General features: G+C 38.8%; 1 protein-coding gene across 34 annotated transcripts in view; it reads right to left on the bottom strand.

Moving 5' to 3' along the window:
- The window catches only part of PUM1 (pumilio RNA binding family member 1), a 157,209-nt gene that overhangs the window by 62,126 nt on the left and 74,772 nt on the right, over positions 1-20,311 (bottom strand). For 27 of the 34 annotated variants that reach the window (XM_064281606.1, XM_064281607.1, XM_064281605.1 and 24 more), the window contains 2 exons: positions 7,451-7,617; positions 5,224-5,494 (listed from right to left, as the gene is read on the bottom strand). The exons of the other annotated variants lie outside the window; for them this stretch is intronic. In XM_064281606.1, the coding sequence (XP_064137676.1) occupies positions 5,224-5,494; positions 7,451-7,617 (438 nt within the window). The remainder of the gene's footprint in view (positions 1-5,223; positions 5,495-7,450; positions 7,618-20,311) is intronic. 34 annotated transcript variants of the gene reach the window in all.

Genomic DNA, 20,311 nt, shown 5'->3' on the forward strand with positions numbered 1-20,311 from the left:
CTATAGGACAGAGTAAACTACACCATAGAGTTTCCAAGGAACAGCTGGTGGATTCAAACTGCTAAACTTCTGGTTAGCAGCCAAGCTCTTAATCACTATGCCATGAACATTAACAATTAATCTGATTAAATGTATATTGATATAATCCTTCTGCTGGTTTCTGCTACATACAAATGAAATACAAAGAAACCTAGTGATAATTTTCTAAAATATATTTAGGCAAATGTAAACAGACAATTGTATACCCCTTTGTAAAAATAAGAAATATTGCTCAAGTATCATAACACAAAATAGTATGAACACATTATGCATGAACTTTATGCTGTGGCTTTCCAAAATCAAGAAGACAATGAGGAAAAAGCAAGAAGGGGAGAACACTTTACAGAGGCATCCATTAGTATTCCAAGCTGTCAAAATGCCCTAAATTAGAGATTCTTAACCTAAGATCTTTGTCCTTGGACAAGGAAAACTGCATCTTTATTTTCACTAATATCTCTAGCTGAAGTTTAACCCGTTCTTCAATTCTGACTGTAGGCAAGAAACCACATTAACAATATACCTGAGACTTTTTCACCAGCAGAAATCATATATTTTCGTTGTCACTTTACAATTGTTATAGACATCTCAAAATCTTGTTATGCTCATTATAATAAATATTATATTATAATAAATATTATAATAGCTAGTATTAAAAAAAAAAGACCCAAAATCATTGCTGTCAAGTCGATTACGACTCATAGCGACCCCTACTGCTATTTCATGCATCATACAAGGAAGCAAATACATAATAAAGCTTGTGTTTTAATATTTTGATAACTTAGTTCCCTTTATAATCCTACTTTATACTATGCTTTTTAAAATATTAATCTGAGAAGCAGTCTAAAGGGTTCACCTATCTGCTGAAGTTGTTCATAGCACAAAAACTCTTAAGAATCCCTGCTATAAACCAACTTAAAAGGGTCAAGTTCAGAATGATGAACAGCAACTAGACAGTAATTAACTATCCCAAACCCAAAGTATCCCAACTACCATTAAATCTGCAATGAACTAATGAAAATTCTCTTTCCTATTTTCATGCTGCTCCATATTGACTATCTCACTATAAGCTGATATTGACAGTTTTATGAAACCAGCTTATGACACCAAATCAAAGTCCTGATTGAAGGGAAATAGGACACAAAAAGGAATTTTTTGCACAGCAGGTTGCCTCAAAATAAATAAATAAATTAAGCTACCCTACCAGTTGCAACAAAAAAACTGAAAATTAAGAAAAACAATAGCCACAATTAGATCTCTGGTTCAACCATCACAATACTTAGATCTGTCTGAGACGCATACCTGGCTCTCAAGGCCTTCACTGACCTGGACTCAATTACCAAATGCACCTATTTCCTTGTCATCCTCTATACTCAGCCTCTATTCTAGTCAGCCTATGACCATACCAGCCTGTTCTCTTGCCTGCAGCAATACACAGTCCATCTGTCCTTGCAACCTTGGGTCCTCATTGAGCCATCCCCTTCTCTGACAGCATTCCTGACAATCCAATTTAGCATATAATTTCTCAGCTGTTTTACAATTGTTTCATGTATGACAGTCTTACCTTGAGCACTAGCTCTGATCAGTATGGGCAGAACCCATAGCTCCTGGAAAGGCACAATAAATAGTCAACAGTTAACTAATTAATATGGGTTTAAAAAAAAAAACAAACCCCAATTACCGCTGAGTCAATTCCGACTCATGGCAACAACCCCATGTGTTACAAAGTAGAACTGCTCCATGAGGTTTTCTTGGCTGTAATCTTTATGGAAGCAGATCGTCAAGGCTTTCTTCTGTAGTACTGCGGGGGAGATCTGGGCCACCAACCTTTAGGTTAGTAGTCCAGCACAAACTGTGTGCATAACCTAGTGATTGGGAAATGTTTAAAACTGCTACAAAACTAACACTCAGCGCAAAAAAATTAAACCATGATAATTAAGTCATTTCTCCTTAAAAATGTCTTGTCATTGCCTATAAGACATCACACATGCTTAGTAAGACAGACAACACTGTCTATTCACCCTTGCTAGTCCCTTTCTTCAATCTAAATTATCACCCAAGCTGACCGTTTCTAGACTATCTATTGAACACATACCTGTTAATTTCCAGTTTCAGGCTTATAGTTTTAACTATTTCTTCCACTAGAATTTTCATTCTTTTCCTGGTATAAACAAGCCTTTCAAAGCACTGTTCAAGACCCATATCCCTCCATAAGTCATTCCTTCCCCAGAGAACGCTTCTCTAAGTTCCTACAACATGGACACAAATGGTCTCGTTACTTGTCATTGGTTGCTTCCTCTACACTACTTAAATGACCAAATGAGTCACGATGACTGATTGAGAGTCACTCAAGAAAGAAAGCCTGTTCTATTCATGAAAGACAGGTTTGGCTATAGATGAAAACAAAAAGATGTGAACAGAAGGTTGTAATTTACAGTCCACATATATACAAAATTGGGCATCAAAAGTAATATGTTTGCTTTTCTGATTAAGAGGGGCCCATGGCTTTTTATTAGATGGCAAGAGAGGGCTATGACTCTAAAAAGATTAAGTATTGATCCAGGAGGTAAACTTCCCTGATAATTTGCAGGCAGAGTTATTTGTATATGAGGCATAAGCTAGTGCGTTATTTCTAAATGATCAGCATATTAAAATACATGCTAGGCCTCAAAAAGTGGCCTCAAGATCTCTGAGAAGGCTAGTTTCAAATTGTAATTTGGGGAAGTATGTTAAATACAAGGAATAATTTGAGGTATTATAATTAAGAAAGGGGAAAACTTGGTCTCCTAAAGCAATGCAGAGGACACAGTGGGGATAAGGGTCAGTCTTTGTTCTCAAGAAGCTTACGATCTAGCAACAGCTATTGGACAAGCTATCATAACATAGGGAGATCATGGTAATTCAAAGGAGTTCAAAGGAGACAGACATTGTAACTTCTTAGTTTGGAGATAAAGAAAGTTATGGCACTGGACTTTGAAGAATAAGGAAGATTTAAATTAGTAGAAATGGGAAAGGAAAATGAAATATGACCACAATCCAAAGGATAAGAAAAATTGGAGGGATAAAATATAAGAACAGAGCACCCATTACCAGTAGAAAAGGGCTCCTACCTACTTCATAACTACTGGCTTCTATGCAAGAGTCTCTGAGAGGTTAAGAGTCTTGTAGAAACTTAAGAGTCTTGGGCGAATGGTTCCCAGACATGCTATTAGGGACCCCAGCACAAGAATGTACACAAAAATCTACTTAGAAAAGCAAGACTTATGGGTCCACAGGACAAAATTAAAATGATCACATAATAAAACATTAGTATATCTGGGTAACAATGCCCCTATATTGCTGCAACTAAGGCACATATGGGAAGCCAGGACCCAACAATAGTTTAACAAACACATTCAACGACTGCTGAAATGGGATATGGGGTAAAGGCATGTCTATCTTTGGGTGATACCTTTGATGTAATCATACTAACTACTTTTGGGTATACAAAAGTACATCTCTGTTCAAGCCCTAATTATTCAGCCTCTAAAAAATCATAAAATTATTTTGAAACCAGAGATCAGTGTGCCAATCCCAGCTCCAATTATGAAGTAAAGAACAATTAAACAAAAGAGAATCAGAATTCTGTTCAGAAAAGGTTGCTGACTTCTAAAGTAACATAGTAAGACGAGCAGGTTAGATTGGGAATGGAAATTAAGAACCAAAAATGGCCAGAGCTCTAAGAGTTGCCAGACACTGTCAGACCAAAAGAAACCATAAAAGAGAATTTAAATAAAACTTGAGATAACTAGGTTAGAGGGTCCTGATTAGGAATAGCCTAAACTCAGACATCTGAGTTTATATTAGTATCCTAAGCTGGACAAGTTGAAATCTATACAGTAGTCATGTGTCCCTATACTGACTGACATAGTGCAAAAATCATGAAGCCTAATATATCTTCAGCACCTGAAGTAATTTCTGGCTTCACTTTAAAACTGTTGTCTTGAGGGTTCACTGTGAAAAGGGTTATAACAGTGGAAGAAGACTATGTTTCTGACAGGGAAGGGGGAAAAAAAGGTCAATTCTTATGAGGAGGGGGGACGAGTCCACTGGAAACTACAGAGCGAATAGCGCATACTTTTACTTTACTCTCTTTGGAAAAAGAATTAAACCTGAGCAATATATCTATCTGAGACTCATCTGCTATGAGCACATTCACACCATCCGTTAACAGTTTCTTCTTGTAGACTTCAAATCTTAACTTTGTTATCCAGCTGTCCATCAATCAAAATTCATTTAATATCAGCTATTTATGACAAAAACCAAAAAGGTACAACTCATCTCCAAAGACCATAAACTAATTTCCCCATAGAGAATTTTCCTTCAAAATGAAATGCTTTCAAATCTTCTAAATTTCAAAATGAGTTTCTAACCTTTCAAACCTAGAAGTTTATATTTATCTTCTAGTCCAATACTAAGGATTATCAGAAATTCATGGCCCATGAAACTGCTTCTAATGCCAAGGCAAAACTTATGATACTGAACAAGCTCTGGAAACTATCTGTCCCTTTTACATAATCCAGACAGATGATTTTCCTTTCAAATATATTAAACAGAAGGATCCATAAACCCCAGAGTTAAGTGTCCTATGCTTTCATAAATAGAAGGCACACATACAAAACATTCCAGGAACTTCTGAATAAAAGAAGTAATTTGTGTTTTTTTCCCCCCATCACATTCTAGCCCTTTTGAAGGGGGCACATCTGTTATCCACAGTAACTCATTTAATGAAGTCACGATCAATAGGATGGCCTTAAACTGCACTCCTGACAGTGATAATTAACAGAGAGTTCACTATTTTTTAAAACAAACAAAAAGACATCACAATCACATTATCTTCAGAGAGGTTAATTTAGCATCCAAGAGGGCTGTGTTACAACAGGTAACACCATCTCCTTCGTTCCCAAGGCCCTGAGGAGAGAGACGAGCCAAAGGAAGTGCATGGAGAGCAGGGGAGTCTCTTGCCAGTAACCCCAGCACAGGAACCAATTTCTTGAAGGGAAAGACACAGAGGTCTCGTGAATCCATATCAAAGTTGGGCTACTGATAGTCTAAAATAATGCCGCCCCCTTCCCCCCATTTTTAGGTACTTGAATAATGTGCTGGTTGGAGGGAGAGTAAAGAAGGTGACAGAGACACACACAGTACCTGTTGTTGAGAATTGTAGTCAAAAAGTCCCACAGTTGCTGCTGCTGAGTCCACAGGTACCTGCGTGCCTGAATAATCAAACTGAAGAGGCTCCATGCCCACATGTTCCATGGGGTCCAAGGGGACACTCTGGGACTCCATGTTGGAGAAATCCTCCACAGGCTTGGCACCATTGGTGCTGGTCAGCTGGGCTAAGCCCTCAGAACCATTCTGGTTTGGACCCAGAAGATCCACTTCATTAGCAGAGTTCTGGCAATTACCAGGGGTACGGCTAAACAGAGAAAGTAAAGGGCATTAAACCTTATTTTGAGTGGGGAGGGACACTACAGCAACCCAAGTTAAGGACAATGTTCTTGATATAGCTCATTATCAATAGTACTTAAAAGTATTTCTACAAAATAACCAGAGACCCTCTGGGTGCATACAGTGTGAAATCCTCTAAAATGATCCTTCTATTGCTTGCCTTCCCATCACAATCCACCCCTTAAATATATCTTAACTGCTATTAATTATAATCCCTTTAACCAAAGCGTCTAGGTTTAGATGGACTGAAAAAAAAAAAAAAAAAAAAAAACACTGCCCGTGCCATCCATGAAAACAGAGATCCCAAAATTTAGGCAGCAAAATATGCTCCCCAAAAGCAACATCTACCCTTTAAAAATAGAGCCAATGGAAAAAGTAGTTTTCTACGGGAAAATTCCACATCTGAGAATGATTCAAATAAATTTCTTATGTATTATCTTGGTACTATTGACCGGTGATAGAACTGTCTCCCCTTCCAAGAAACTAGAAGAAGCAGACAATTTCAAAATCTTCCGAAGTAAATTCATTATCAAGGATATGCCCCTGCTTAGGAAACCATTCTAAAATGTAAAAGTAATATAAGACTATAATTTATCATCCAAACAAGGACCCTCCTAAAAGTGAAAAGGGGCACAAATAATAATCATGCAGGGACAAAGGCCCAAACAAGGACTATCTTGAGTAACCTAGGGCATATGGCACCCAGCATAAAAGGATCCCAAGGCTATATGATCTCAAGTCAGACTAATGTTATGTTCTAGTAAGGGGTGTACCCTGTGACTATATTCCATGCCCTTAAAGAAATCCTGTAGCTGGTACAATTTAGAAGTATTCTTGTATTTTTACACACACGCGTGCGCGCATGTGCACGTGTGAACACACACACAAAAACAACCTGCCCCAGTAAAGTCCAATACCGCCAGACATTGCTACAGACTGATTGAGATTCAGGGTGAATGAAGAGGCAACTTGTAGGTAATTACACCTGAGGTAATTGTTTATTACTCTATTCCTCAAATTTTCTTCCATTACACTTACAAAATATAAAAATTAGATTAAGAATACTGAACAACTAAAAGTTGTTCTGCAAACAATGGTTCAAAATACATTTTAATTTTGGCTTTGGTAGATACTAAGACAAGGTATACATGCTTATGTGCGTACATACGTGCACATCAGCTTTAGACTAACACTTAAATTATTCAAAAATAAATTCCCTACCTGTAAACCATTAATCAAGGATTTTTATAGATTTTTTAAAATTATATACCATAACTAAAAATTGTTTATATAACTGAATATTTGCCAACTGTGGAAGACAAATATACAGTATTATTTTAATACACTGTATATTATAACGTAAAATCCACAAACCAATCATAACCAGAGGTGGGATGGAGGGCATCCATAGAAGGGATATGATTAGGAACAAGTCAATTAACCTGCATCTCTGGTTAGTTAAAATGAGGAAAATGATACCTGATCCACCAACGACAAAAGGAGCTTACAAGACTCAAATGCACAAGTTTTCAACGTTTCTCCCTCTACTCTAACACTCTAGAGGGATAGGACACACTTCTATTAATAACCATGGCTCTCTAATATAGTGATTTGGAAGGCACTCATGCCCAGGTGATTCTGATATTTGAGAATCAATGAAATGATTTTTCTGGAATCTGCAAATTCTAGAGCTCTATACAAATGCAAAAGCTACTGTTTTAGCAAAGTGTGAGGCATTGACAACTCTTAAAAAAATTCAAGCCTACCAGTTAATTTACAATCTTTGTGGTATGGACGACGCTAAACCCAATTCTTAAAAAGGAAGTATGGGGGAGGAGGGCAGGAGAGCTAAAAACAAAACTAAGTCAAAACAAACAAACACCCATAGCCCCAATTCAAAAATCAAAGTGTAAAACATACAAACCTAAAATCTTTGACGTCTGCGTCAATCCCATTCTGCACTGGTAAACCATTGGTCTTGTCCATCACATCACCCTCCTCCTTCAAATCTCCTAGCTTATCTCCATCAAACGTACCCTTGTTCTTCTTTTCACCTTTGTCGTTTTCATCACTGTCTGCATCCCTTGGGCCCTGTTTAAAAAATAGCTTCAGCTTCACTAATCATCATCAACTAATTAACAGTGGGCAACCACTGTGGACACCAGGCTACACTAGCTGCTAATGAGAACAGGATAGGGTTTCTGTTCTTTCAGACATTACAATCTAATTAACAGACAACACAGAGGCAGGAACACTGCAGAAAATCTTGCCAAATGGGGAAGACAAAGACATACATTTATGTTACAAGCATTTAGGACAGTCTTATCATACCCAATGTTCCACCGCCCCATTTTTTTCTTTTCTACCCAAAGCCTAGACACAACTTTATACCTCTTAGTCTCATTTCTCTACCCTCAAATCTAACTTTGTGTAATAGCAAGAATCCTAGTAAGCCTCAGGTATGGCAGCTATTAGTACAGAGAGAAACTGTTAAACGTGCAAAAATAATTTCCTGCTTTTCTACTGTCCTATGTAGAGCCCTCCCTTACTTCCAAATATTGAGCAAAGTGGAGTCTAAATCATTTCAACTCAATTATTCTGTTCTTTACCCTGGGATATATGCCCTGCCAGTTGGCAGTACTACCACCACCCCAACTGGATCCTGTAAGTCTCACTGATAACTGTATTAACAATTCAGTAACTCCTTAATTCTAATTGTTTTTAATCCTTCAAAACAAATAAAATCCAACTGTGAAATTCTTGCACCAAGATGGTCAATTTATCTGCTGCCTTCTACTACCTGCCTATCCCATGCCACATTATTCTTGACACTTATGTGGGAGTATGTTAAGTGAAATATTGGTGCGACAATTTATTTTTGAAGTGTTAAAGCTTAAAACCATAGTTTAAAACACTGGGCCTAAATGAACTGATGCACTGCCGGACACGTTTATGTCCTGTCTTCTAAGGAAATGAAGCCTGTCTCCTCTTACAATGTCCTAGGTTAATCCCTGACATATAAAGCAAATGTGTCTACACTTCCCAAAAGAAAAAAGATTTAGTTTGGTGACTTGACATGATACAAAATCCTTGCAGAAACTTATCAAAGGGTAAGTAACCTTTGCTTTTATAAAGCTTGCTTGTCCCCACCACTAACTCCTGGTATAAGGAAGAAACGAAAACACGTGGACTAAATTAGAACTGCTGGTAAACGGCAAGATGCAATCAGTAAATGGTGAGAGCTGCTCCACAGCATTCCAGTCACCACAACCCAACTTCAGTGGGAGGAAAGCAATAATGAAGGCCAGAGCAGCAGCCTCGCTGTGAACAGACTGACTGTGGGCAGGCCTGAGGATGCAAAAGCAACACATGCTCTCAGAGTAGCTCTTGGAGATTACTGGCCCAGAAAGGGTGACTCATGAACCTCGCCATTCTTAAACCTCTTCCACTGATAGTTCAGTGCCAGTTTTACTTTTCAAGTCATTCTCTGTTCAAATGTGGGACAGAAGAAAGAGATCATAGCTAATATGAAAAAGGAACTCATATGAGAAGGAACTTAGGAAGGATATACAACTCAGCTTCATATGGCATCAAGATGGCAAATCACAGCCTTGGAAGACATCAAAATGTGATATTCCTTAAAGTATGAGATTGTTACTCGCTCAAAAGGAGTGAATGATAGCCAATTAAGCACCACACTGAGATCCAAAAGTGGATGTGGAAATACAACAGCGTTCTAAAGTCAAAATATCCAGAGGCAACAGCTCCCCCCATCCTGCAAAGGTAAAAAAAAGACAGAAGTTACGTATTCATTTTCAAGAATAATAAAAAAAAAATACACAGCACTAAATACAGTGCCTGACAGTCATGACCAAAAAATTCTGCCAAACTGAACTACTAAAATAAGACGGACCCTCCCCTTCTCATTATGTTACGATAAGCGTTCAGAAGGGAGTAATATGCTCTAGATGACAAAACTTCTACCTGAATCATAAAACCACTACTTTCTGTTCCAAAAGGGTATTACACGAATCATCCCACCACCAAGCCTAAGTAATCTTGCCCAGAAGCCAACAAATCAAATCACTGGCTCAGGAGGAACAGCTTGCCTCTAATTTCGCACTAGGAGCTCAAAAGGACTGCAGACAATAAGGGGAAAAAATAGGATAAAGAAGTATTAAGTTTCACCAACAAGCAAGAAGACTGGTGGCAAAGAAAACTCACAAGCCAATCATCACTCTAAATTATCTTTCCCTAGTGACCCTTTACAAGGACTTACTGAGAACTTGCTCGGCTCATCTACAAGCCAACTGCTTTGGACTGAAAAGTTAGTCACTGTTAGCTTCACTCCCAATTATACTGCTATGGGCTGATTTTAAAATATTTCTCTGGGATTGGGATAAGATCCAATACTTGTACAGTTCATTCATAGCAAATATTGCTATCTGGTTTTCCCCTCAGAATAAGCTACTTAGTACCTTAGCAGAATAGTAGGCACATTCTACTGAGGGTGAGGGACCCAAAGGAGACTTCTATTCATGAAGTCGTACATTTATGATCTGTGCACTTAGGCTGAGTTCTCTAGATAAGCAAAACCAGTGAAGTGCATGTATAAACATGTACATACATATGGATGTGTGTATATATATGTGTGTGTACACATATATACATACATATATACAGGTGTGTGTATATATATTGACGGCACTGGTGTATATATGTGTATATATATATATATATACATACATACACACACATACACACACATTTATGAGAAATGCTGGTGGCACACTGGTTGAGAGCTATGGCTGCTAACCAAAAGGTCAGCAGTTCAAATCCACCACGCACCCCTTGGAAACCCTATGGGGCAGTTCTACTCTGTCCTGTAGTGTCACTATGAGTCGGAATCGGCTTGACGGCAATGTGTTTGGTTTTTACATATATATACACACACACACTCACACACGTTATTGCTGTCATTAGGTGCCATCGAGTCAGTACTGACTCATAGTGACCCTATGTACAACAGAACAAAACACTGCCCAGTCCTGCACCATGTTCACAATCGTTGTTATGCTTGAGCTTGTTGTTGCAGCCATTGTATCAATCCATCTCATTGAGGGTCTTCCTCTTTTTCCCTAACCCTGTACTTTACCAAGCATGATGTCCTTCTCCATGGACTGATCCCTCTTGACAATATGTCCAAAGTATGTGAGATGCAGTCTCACCATTCTTGCTTCTAAGGACCATTCTGGCTGTATTTTTTTCCAGACAGATTTGTTTATTATTGTGGCAATCCATGGTATATTCAATATTCTTTGCCAACACCATAATTTAAAGGTGTCAAATCTTTTTCGGTCTTCCTTACTCATTGTCCGGCTTTCACATGCATATGAGGCGACTGAAAACATCATAGCTTAGGTCAGGCACACCTTAGTCTTCAGGGTGCTTTGAAGACATCTTTGCTTTTTCAAACTTTAAAGAGGTCTTTTGCAGCAGATTTGCCCAATACAATGCATCAATTGATTTCTTGACTGCTGCTTCCATGGGTGTTAATTGTGGATCAAAGTAAACTGAAATGCTTTAAAACTTCAATCTTTCCCCAGTTAACATGATGTTGCTTACTGGTCTGGTTGTGTGAATTTTTGTTTTCTTTATGTTAAGGTGTAGCCCACACTGAAGGCTGTAGTCTTTGATCTTTATCAATAAGTGCTTCAAGTCCTCTTCACTTTCAGCAAGCAAGGTTGTATTATCTACATGACGGAGGTTGTTAATGAGTCTTCCTTCAATCCTGATGCCCTGGACTTCTTCATATAGTCCAGCTTATCAGATTATTTGCTCAGCATACAGAATGAATAAGTATGGTGAAAGGATACAACCCTGATGCACACCTTTCCTGACTTTAAGCCACACAATGTCTCCTGCTCTGTTCGAACTGCCCTTGATCTATGCACAGGGTCCTCATGAGCACAATTAAGTGTTCTGGAATTCCCATTATTTAAAATGTTATCCATAATTTGTTATGATCCACACAGTTAAATGCCCTTGCATAGTCAATAAAACACAGGTAAATATTTTCCTGGTATTTTCTGCTTTCATCCAGGATCCATCTGACATCAGCAATGATATCCCTCAATTCATGTCTTCTTCTGAATCCAGCCTGAATTTCTGGCAGTTCCCTGTTGATGTACTGCTGTGGCTGCTTTTGAATGATCTTTAGCAAAATTTTACTTGCATGTGATATTAATGATATAAATGATTAAAAAAAAGATATTAATGATACTGGGCAATAATTTCTGCATTTGGTTGGATTACCTTTCTTGGGAATAGGCATAAATATGGACCTCTTCCAGTTGGTTGGCCAGGCAGCCGTCTTCCAAGTTTCTTGGCATAGCCGAGCAGGCACTTCCAGCACCGCATCCATTTGATGAAACATCTCCATTGGTACTCCACTGATTCCTGGAGCATTGTTTTTCACCAATGCCTTCAGTGCAGCTTGGACCTAACCCTTCAGTACCATCAGTTCCTGATCATATGCTACCTCCTGAAATGGTTGAACATCAACCGATTCTTCTTGGTATAGTGGCTCTATACGTATGCACACACAGAGATTTGTCTCAAGGAAATGGCTCACACAGTTGTAGAGGCTGGCAAATCCCAAGTCCGTGGGTCAGGCCATACTTGCCCTAACACGATGCAACTATCACATGTACAACCAAAAACACAGTAGCCCCATTTACATCTTATATATTATAATAAGTAATGGAATAAGGGAGGGAAAAAAACAATGATATTTGCTGTGTGTGTGTGTATACATGTACATGTGTACACACACACATATATGCTGATAACAATTATAGTCTTCATCTCTGCCACTGTTCATGCAGTTCTGACTGATATTTAGAACTACCTTCTTCCACCACCCATTGTATATTCCCTTTACCCTCAGCAAGCACCTCAGCTAGTCATGGTTCTTTGCCTGGTGGGCCAAACTTTCATTCCTGAAGGGTCTGGGCCATTAGTAGTCATGTCGGAATTGCGTTGCGATACTTTTCCATCGACTTTAATCACAGGGCATGGTAGTACCAAAAGATGCCTTAAGGGAGCTCCCGTATTACAGATATACTCTTTTTTACCTGCATTATGCAACATCAATCCAATTTCCCCTTGGTAGTCAGGGTCAATCACACCAGCCAATACGGTAACTCCCTTCTTTGCCTGTTGATCCAGAGGTATGAGGAGCCCAAAGCAGCCAAGTGGCATTCTTAACTTCCAGTCCAATGGAAGGAAGCAGTGTGTGTCGCCAGATGGTAGCATTCCTCCCTTTGGAACTAAGATCTCTAGACTCGCAGAGCACAGGGTCATCGGGACAGGAAGCAGAAATTTTGTGCGTGAGTCACTAGGGGTAATACTAAGTGGTGCCACTTGCATTTCCACCCCTCAATTCCAGGAATCGTGAATCCTGGCTATGGGAGAAATAGCACCATATACTGGACACTGGTTTAAACCATATACAGCCTCCTGGAGAACACTGACCCAACCCTGCAAAGTGCTGCCACCTAGTATCAAATGTGTGATCACCCAGAGCCTCGCGTCTCACCAGTAGTTGATCTACTGGAAGTGATATTTTGCATATTTCTATTGCCACCCTATGCCATGGATTAGCAGCGCCCTCTTTACTACTGGAGGAAGAGTCATCAATTTTCTTTAAAACTAGTCAGACTTAAGAACCAATTTAGAAAATTGATCCTTACGATTTGGTTTCTCCAGAACCACTCCCAGTACCAAATGCCTTAGGCTGGTTTCTCTAAAGACACAAAACCGGTGGAATGAGTGAGTGACTGAGAGCGTGTGTGCGTGTGTGTGTGTGCGTGTGTGTGTGTGTGTGTATACGGAAGGAGACAGAGATTTATCTCAAGGAAAATGGCTCATGTGGTTGTAGAGGCTGGCAAGTCCTAAGTCCATGGGTCAGGCATCGGGCTCGAGGCTTTTCCTGACTCATGTAGCTATAGGGGATGACAAACCTAAGATTGGTAGGTCAGATGGTAGGCTGCTGGCTCACAGGTTGTAGAGGCCAACAGATCCCAAGATCTGCAGGCAAGACGACAGGCCACTGGCTCACAGGCTGCAGAGGCTGATGAATCCCAAGATCAGCAGGTAGCTGGCTCAAGTCCCAAGAACCAATTGATGATGGCAACCAGTCAAATAATTATAAGGCAGATGCAGGATCCAGAGCAAGCAAGCAAGCTTTGTCAGAACATCCATATATATTGGATGCAGGTCACACCTGAGGAAACTCCCCTTACAACTGACAGGATGATCACATCAGATCACATCATGGAGGATGACTACATTATTACATAACTGCCAAACTACATCATTATGTAACTGCGAACCACTGAGAATCATGGCCTCGTCAAGTTGACACACAACCTTAACCATCACAGGTACTTTTCTGTATATAGGTCATATTTCGATAGAAACTATTTAAAAGAAAAAAGCTCAGTAAATCAACAATGGCCCTTATTAAAAATTATTAACATGAAGTCTGGTTTCTGAATGACGACAAATCCATACATGGGAACCCATCCTATCAAAAGTGTTTCTGACTAAGAAACATTATAGTGTTATACGAAACAGGCAAATGTACACAGACCAAAGCTTATTAGTGATTACCAGGGATGGAAGGGAGAGGAAAAAGAGGATTCATTGCTTAGGGGGCACTGAGTTTCTGCTAATGGTGACAGAATAATTTCGAAAAGGATAGTGGTAGAAGTTGCACAACATGATGAATGTAAATCAATGTCACTGAATTATACACGGTCACTGAATTAATGTAAAAATTATTGAAATGGCAAAAGTTTTGTTATACTCTTACTACAATAAAAAAAATTGTTTTAAATAAAAGCTGAGTGCTAAGTACACAAAGGTTCATTATACTACCCTTCTGTAAGTTTTAAATTCTGCATAGTAAAAAAATTTTAATAAAATTTAAAAAAGAGACAACACACGGCTCAGGATCATAAAAATGGTCTCTTAGAGAAGTGAAGACCCTACAGAAAGAATAGGGGAATAAACAGGCTAAGCTTTATGGGTTTTAAAATGTTTTCAATATTTAAAATAAGGTATTATACCTATATGGTCTTTAAGAAAGTACTGACCAAGGAAGCACAGAACCTGCCTTCTACCTCCCTAGTCACAGGACCTTGAACAGGTCATTTAACCACTGAGTCTTAGTTTTCTCACCCATACAACAGGGGTGACTTCGGATAAAACAAGGCAGATATGAGTATTAATGAAATAATGCACGCACAAAAGTTAGGTAGAGTATAAAACATTTTATATAAATGTAATATTAGTAAAAGCTATGCACTGGGATATTTTTATTTAATACTATCTATGGTATCAGACTTAAAATATTAAATGCCTTAATCAAGCGGTATAACTCTCAAATACAAGTATAAAACCAATCTGGCCCTGTTGGAAGCACTGTCATTTTTACAATGCAGTGGCTGAGGTTGAGCATCACAATCTTTTTAAAATTTACAAGTGTCCGGACCCACCCCCAGTGATTCTCATCTAATTGGTTTACAGAGGCTCCTGCAAATGTTATAAAAAGCTTCTCCTCCAGTAACTCAGTTAAGCATCCACAGCTGAGTACTACTATAATTAAGTCCAATATAAGCACCACAAAGGCAGGAACAAAGTTTTGCTTTGTTTTTTATATATTACCTAGCACATAATAGTACTCAAAAAACATACTAACTGAATGAAAAAACAAAGAAATATTAATGGCATCTTTTTATTGTAGGCTTCCTTTAGATTAATGCTGGCTGTAGTTCTCAAATACAGGCTTCGGCAGTGAGTGCTCAAAATGCAGGTGGCCAAGAAAGTTCTCCAAAGGTTCTGGAGGTTCCAAATCTATACAAAGGTAGAGGAATGTGTTCTACTGCTAGATATCAACGAACTGGGAGAAGAGGAGACACAGGCAGAGAACCATGTATGACCGAGATCAGAGCCTATGCACTTACGACTCAGTCTCCTCCAAAGACTCACATAAAGGGAAGAATATTTCAGAGTAAATCTGTTACTTCTGAATGAAGTCAGAAGACTTAGAATTTCATTGCTCCTCTTATTGCAGTGGCCTTTACCACAAAGTTTCACGTGGCACAAATTACATTCAATGAGATTAGCAATTTTCCTCCCTTCCTTCTAAAAAGGAATAATTTTCGTCAGAAACCCTGGTGATGTATTGGTTAAGTGCTACAGCTGTTAACCAAGAGGTTGGCAGTTCAAATCCACCAGGCACTCCTTGGAAACTCTATGGGGCAGTTCTGCTCTGTCCTATAGGGTCACTATGAGTCGGAATCGACTTGACGGCAGTGGGTTGGGTTTGGTTTGGTTTTGGCTTGACACACTGAGTCCAGAAGCTGTAACACTGTTAAGTAAAACATTGGTTTCTCCTGCCCACACTTCTGTTTTTCACAACTGCCAAAAAACTGAAATGTCAAATTTCTTTAAATTTCAGCAGCTTCCATAATAAAAATTTTCAAATACTAAAAAACTAGTAAATGTGAAATTATTATTAGCTAGGTGAACTATTTTTATATTTGATATATTAAATAGGAGCTTAACTCATAAATAAACCAGTAGCTGATAGTAGAAAGCAATATAGTTAAGCATTGAAATTAGACCAGAGTTTGCATTCAGGCCCCACCACTTCCCTCTAAGGCTCATTCTTCTCATCTATAAATTTATAGGGACAACAGTATTTACCTTAAAGGGTTGTTCCAAGGGTTAAATAAGGGAATTATGAAAATACAGTTCTTTAAAGACAAAAAAAGTTCTTAAAGGTACTTTATCTATTTTCATATGTTTTCCCGTTGTCTCTTTCACAGAAACATCCACCATCACCTCCACCTCTCCAAGGCTTCAAAATTACTAGACATTTAATGTTTTTCTCCCAGGAATGAAATTTTTAAGGCTCCAACCATTAGATCTTTTGTTCCACTGATTTTTATAAGATAAGTGTACAGAAGCAAGTCACCAACAACTACTACATTTCATCCAATCTGAGACACCATTACAAGACATACCATTATTTTATATGCCACTAAAAAGGAAAGTACCCGGTCCTGCACAGTTTTTGTTCTGTTGTGCACAGGGTCACTATGAGTTGGAACCGACTCGATGCCACCTAACAACAAAAAGAAAATACTGCCAACTAAACCATGACATACTATATCATTTAAAAGATGCATCCCAATTTCAAAATGCACAAAAGTGGTGGAAATGTACATTTTCGAAACAGTGTAAGATACCAGGCACTATGCATATGATAGGAGCCCTGGTGGCACAGTAGTTAAGAGCTTGACTGCTAACCAAAAGGTTGGCAGTTTGAATTCACCAGCCACTCCTTGGAAACCCTCTGGGCAGTTCTGCTCTGTCCTATAGGGTGGCTATGGGTCAGAATCAACTCATCGCAAGGAGGCAGTTCCACTCTACCCTACAGGTCGCTATAAGTCGGAATTGACTCAATGGCAACAGGTTTGGTTTTTGGTTATGTATATGACCATCGCCCAATTCCTTATATAGAAAAAGGTGAGAAGATTATTTCATTCCGCTGTGATAACTACCAGATCCAGGAGGAAGAGGAATGGTTGTTGTTACAGACATTAAGACAAAAAGAATGACTTCCTAAAAGTTTTTTTATTTTGTTTCCTTTTTTTTAAAGTTTTTATCTAGTCAGTGTCTAAAGGCACTGAAAAGTAGAGCATCCAGACTTCTTGCTCAAGGGAAGCCTAATTTGAAGGGGCTCTGCCCTACAGACAAAATTTCTGAATTTGCTCTACAAGCTCTTGATAAATTAGTCTTCCAAAAAGATTATATCTTATAGCAGTGCTTACGAAACTTTAATGTGCATACAAATCACCTGGTAGTCATGTCAAAATTCAGACTGAGATTCAGTATTTATTACTCTGCATTTATTATAAGCTCCCGGGTGATATTGATTCCATTGGTCCGTTGACTTTGAGGAGCTTTTTCAAATATATTACATAGCCACACTAATTAGACTATTGCTGGGTTTTAATTATCTCCATTTTGCAGATGAGGAATTAATTCCAGTTGAGACTCAACTCCCTGACTTCTATCTGCATTACATTGTACAAAGTCTTTAAACAGAGTTAATTAAAGTATCACCGGTTACCTAAAAGAAACCCAGTGAAGGCTCGGGAAACATGTCATCAAGCTTTGTGACTCGAATGAATCGCTATGAGTTTGCATGCACCCTCCAGGTCAGAGAACGAGCCATCTCTACAGAACAAGTAGAAAGGCCTTCCCAAGTTATTTTTTCTGAAAGATCTTTCTTCTGCAAGGTTAGAGTAGTTTTCACTTTAATTCAAGGATAGGGTGGTCTTCTCATTTTCCTAGGCACCATAAGCCAGCAAGGTGGAAGTTATGATCCATGTTTCTGACTGGCTAGGCTTCAACCTATTTGAAAAATACCAGCTGGTGTCCTGAAGACCAGTCACAGGCCCTCAGATGAGCACTTTCATGCAATCGCCTCAAAAACTACAGTTGTTACACCTGATTTTATCACCATCCTGAACCATGCTTGCTTAAAAAGCAACTGTTGGATTCTAGGAATAAATAAAATAAAGGATATAAAAAGCAAATACCAAAAAAAGCTTGACTCTGATTTGACTAGTATTCAGAGTCTTCTTACTATCCTGAAAACTGCTACCCTGAGGTTTATGATTCATATGAGGAATACTACCAAAAATTTGCAGAAAGTTCTAGGAATACAATGTTGTTGTTAGATTCTTCTTGTCAGCCTGAAAGAATTCTTATCATAGACCTCAAAACATTAAGCTGAGACCAGTTGTACAATCAAATAAACTCAAAAAAGTTAGACAGTTAAATGCCCTCATTCAAGCTATAATCAGGAAACAACCTCACTGAAAAGGGAAAACCGCTATAGATGAGTAAAGTACTTTAGTTCTGAAGAGCCTATAATCAGAGGCTGGATTATCTGTTCTCAGTATCTGAGAAAGGCCCCTTATACTTTCTTCGAGGGCTATACTCACTGTTCCATCAGAGTGATGTCTTCAGCTCTCAGGAATAAAATGGGGCTCCTCTGTGTCTTCCTGGAGACACTGTTGGTACAGCCCCTCAAAATGTAAAAACAACTGGGTGCTCTGACCCACAAACTACCAAGTACCATTCTTTAGAAGAATTATCTACAAGAAGCAAACATTCTGTCTTACTTTGCCTCTGAATTCAACCCTTTGATCTACAGGTCAGATTTAAAGGGGAAAAAAATCACCTTTTTCATGAAGATGAATACCCTGACAACCATAAATTGATTAATGTTTCCATAATGAGAGCTTTTGTCAGTTTCCATCCTAACCAACAGGCAGAGCAAAGCTAGAAGGATAAACAGGAGATCAGCGGAATATAACCATAAGGTTGATAAAGCAGTTCTCTGATCCTCAGCCCTGCGTCCACCAGATAACTGGATATGCCAACATGGTGGCCTGATGTCACTGATCAACTCTCTTGTATCACCCTATAGATACAATATAAGTCAAAATATGGGATAATATTTCATTAACCACAACTTTCCTTCTCAGAAGAAGCTGGAACACGGATTTGGGAATTTTTAATTTATCTTTACGCAAACCTGAGAAGTTCAGTAAATTATCTGACTGGTAACAAACCAGTTGCCATCAAGTCAATTCCGACTCATGGCGATCCCGTGTGTGTGTCAGAGTAGAATTGTGCTCCATAGGGTTTTCAATGGCTGATTTTTCAGAGGTCTATTACCAGGCCTTTCTTCCAAGGCGTACTGCTGGGTGGACTCAAACCTCCTACCTTTCGGTTAGCAGCCAAGTGCATTAATCATTTACACCTTTCTGACTCATCTATCCTGAGGTCTCAACCTTCTCTGGTCACAATACCGTAAAAGAGCTAAAAATCATCAGTCTCCCAAAATAACTAAGGCCGGTACCCACCTTTATGAAAACAAATATAAGACACTGAACCCAAAAGATACAGATTTCGTCATAAAAATATTCTTCTAATCATGTTTAAAAAAAAAAAAAAAAAAAGACGGGGAAAGAAGTCAATGCCAGGGTTTTATCTTTTTCCTAATTCCAATTATTTTCCTGCCTCCTACCAAATTCATAGTAACCCAGGCACATGCCATCTAGCTAATGTCCAAGAATTAGAAACTGGTCACACACGATAGAGAATTCATAGCCAGAGTCATGCAGGCTCCAGTTCACCACAGTAGCAGCTTATTAATGTGTGGCACTGATTTCGATCCTACAGCTATGAGCAGCAATTAGAAGGTAGCACTTCCTCAGAGAACTGTACATTCATGAGATAAGGAAAGTGCGGAGACAGAAAAACAGGTAAGCTGGGGGTAAGATTTTAAAAAAGAGAGAAGTAACTCCATTCTTTCCATGAGACAATAGGCAAATGATAATTTGGCCTGATCCTGTTCCTCATATCCAAGGAGTAGATCTTGTTCTTTCCAAGTAGCCTCTTGGGAAGGGTCAAATAAATGAAGCATTTTCCTATCTGATCCACAGGCTACTAAACCTGACCTAAGTCTCTGCATGGTCAAAAGACCCAGAAGCAATCAGGTCAGTTTTAGAAAGGCCAGAACTCAAGACGAAAGCCTCAGTTTAGTCCCTTCATCTTCCTAAGGGTTATTATAAAAATAGAAGATTCTAATTAGGTTAAATTCCTCACACCAAACTTCTAGACATAGGGCTGA

The sequence above is a fragment of the Loxodonta africana genome, chromosome 3 (assembly GCF_030014295.1).
Source record: "Loxodonta africana isolate mLoxAfr1 chromosome 3, mLoxAfr1.hap2, whole genome shotgun sequence".
Lineage (NCBI taxonomy): Eukaryota > Metazoa > Chordata > Mammalia > Proboscidea > Elephantidae > Loxodonta > Loxodonta africana.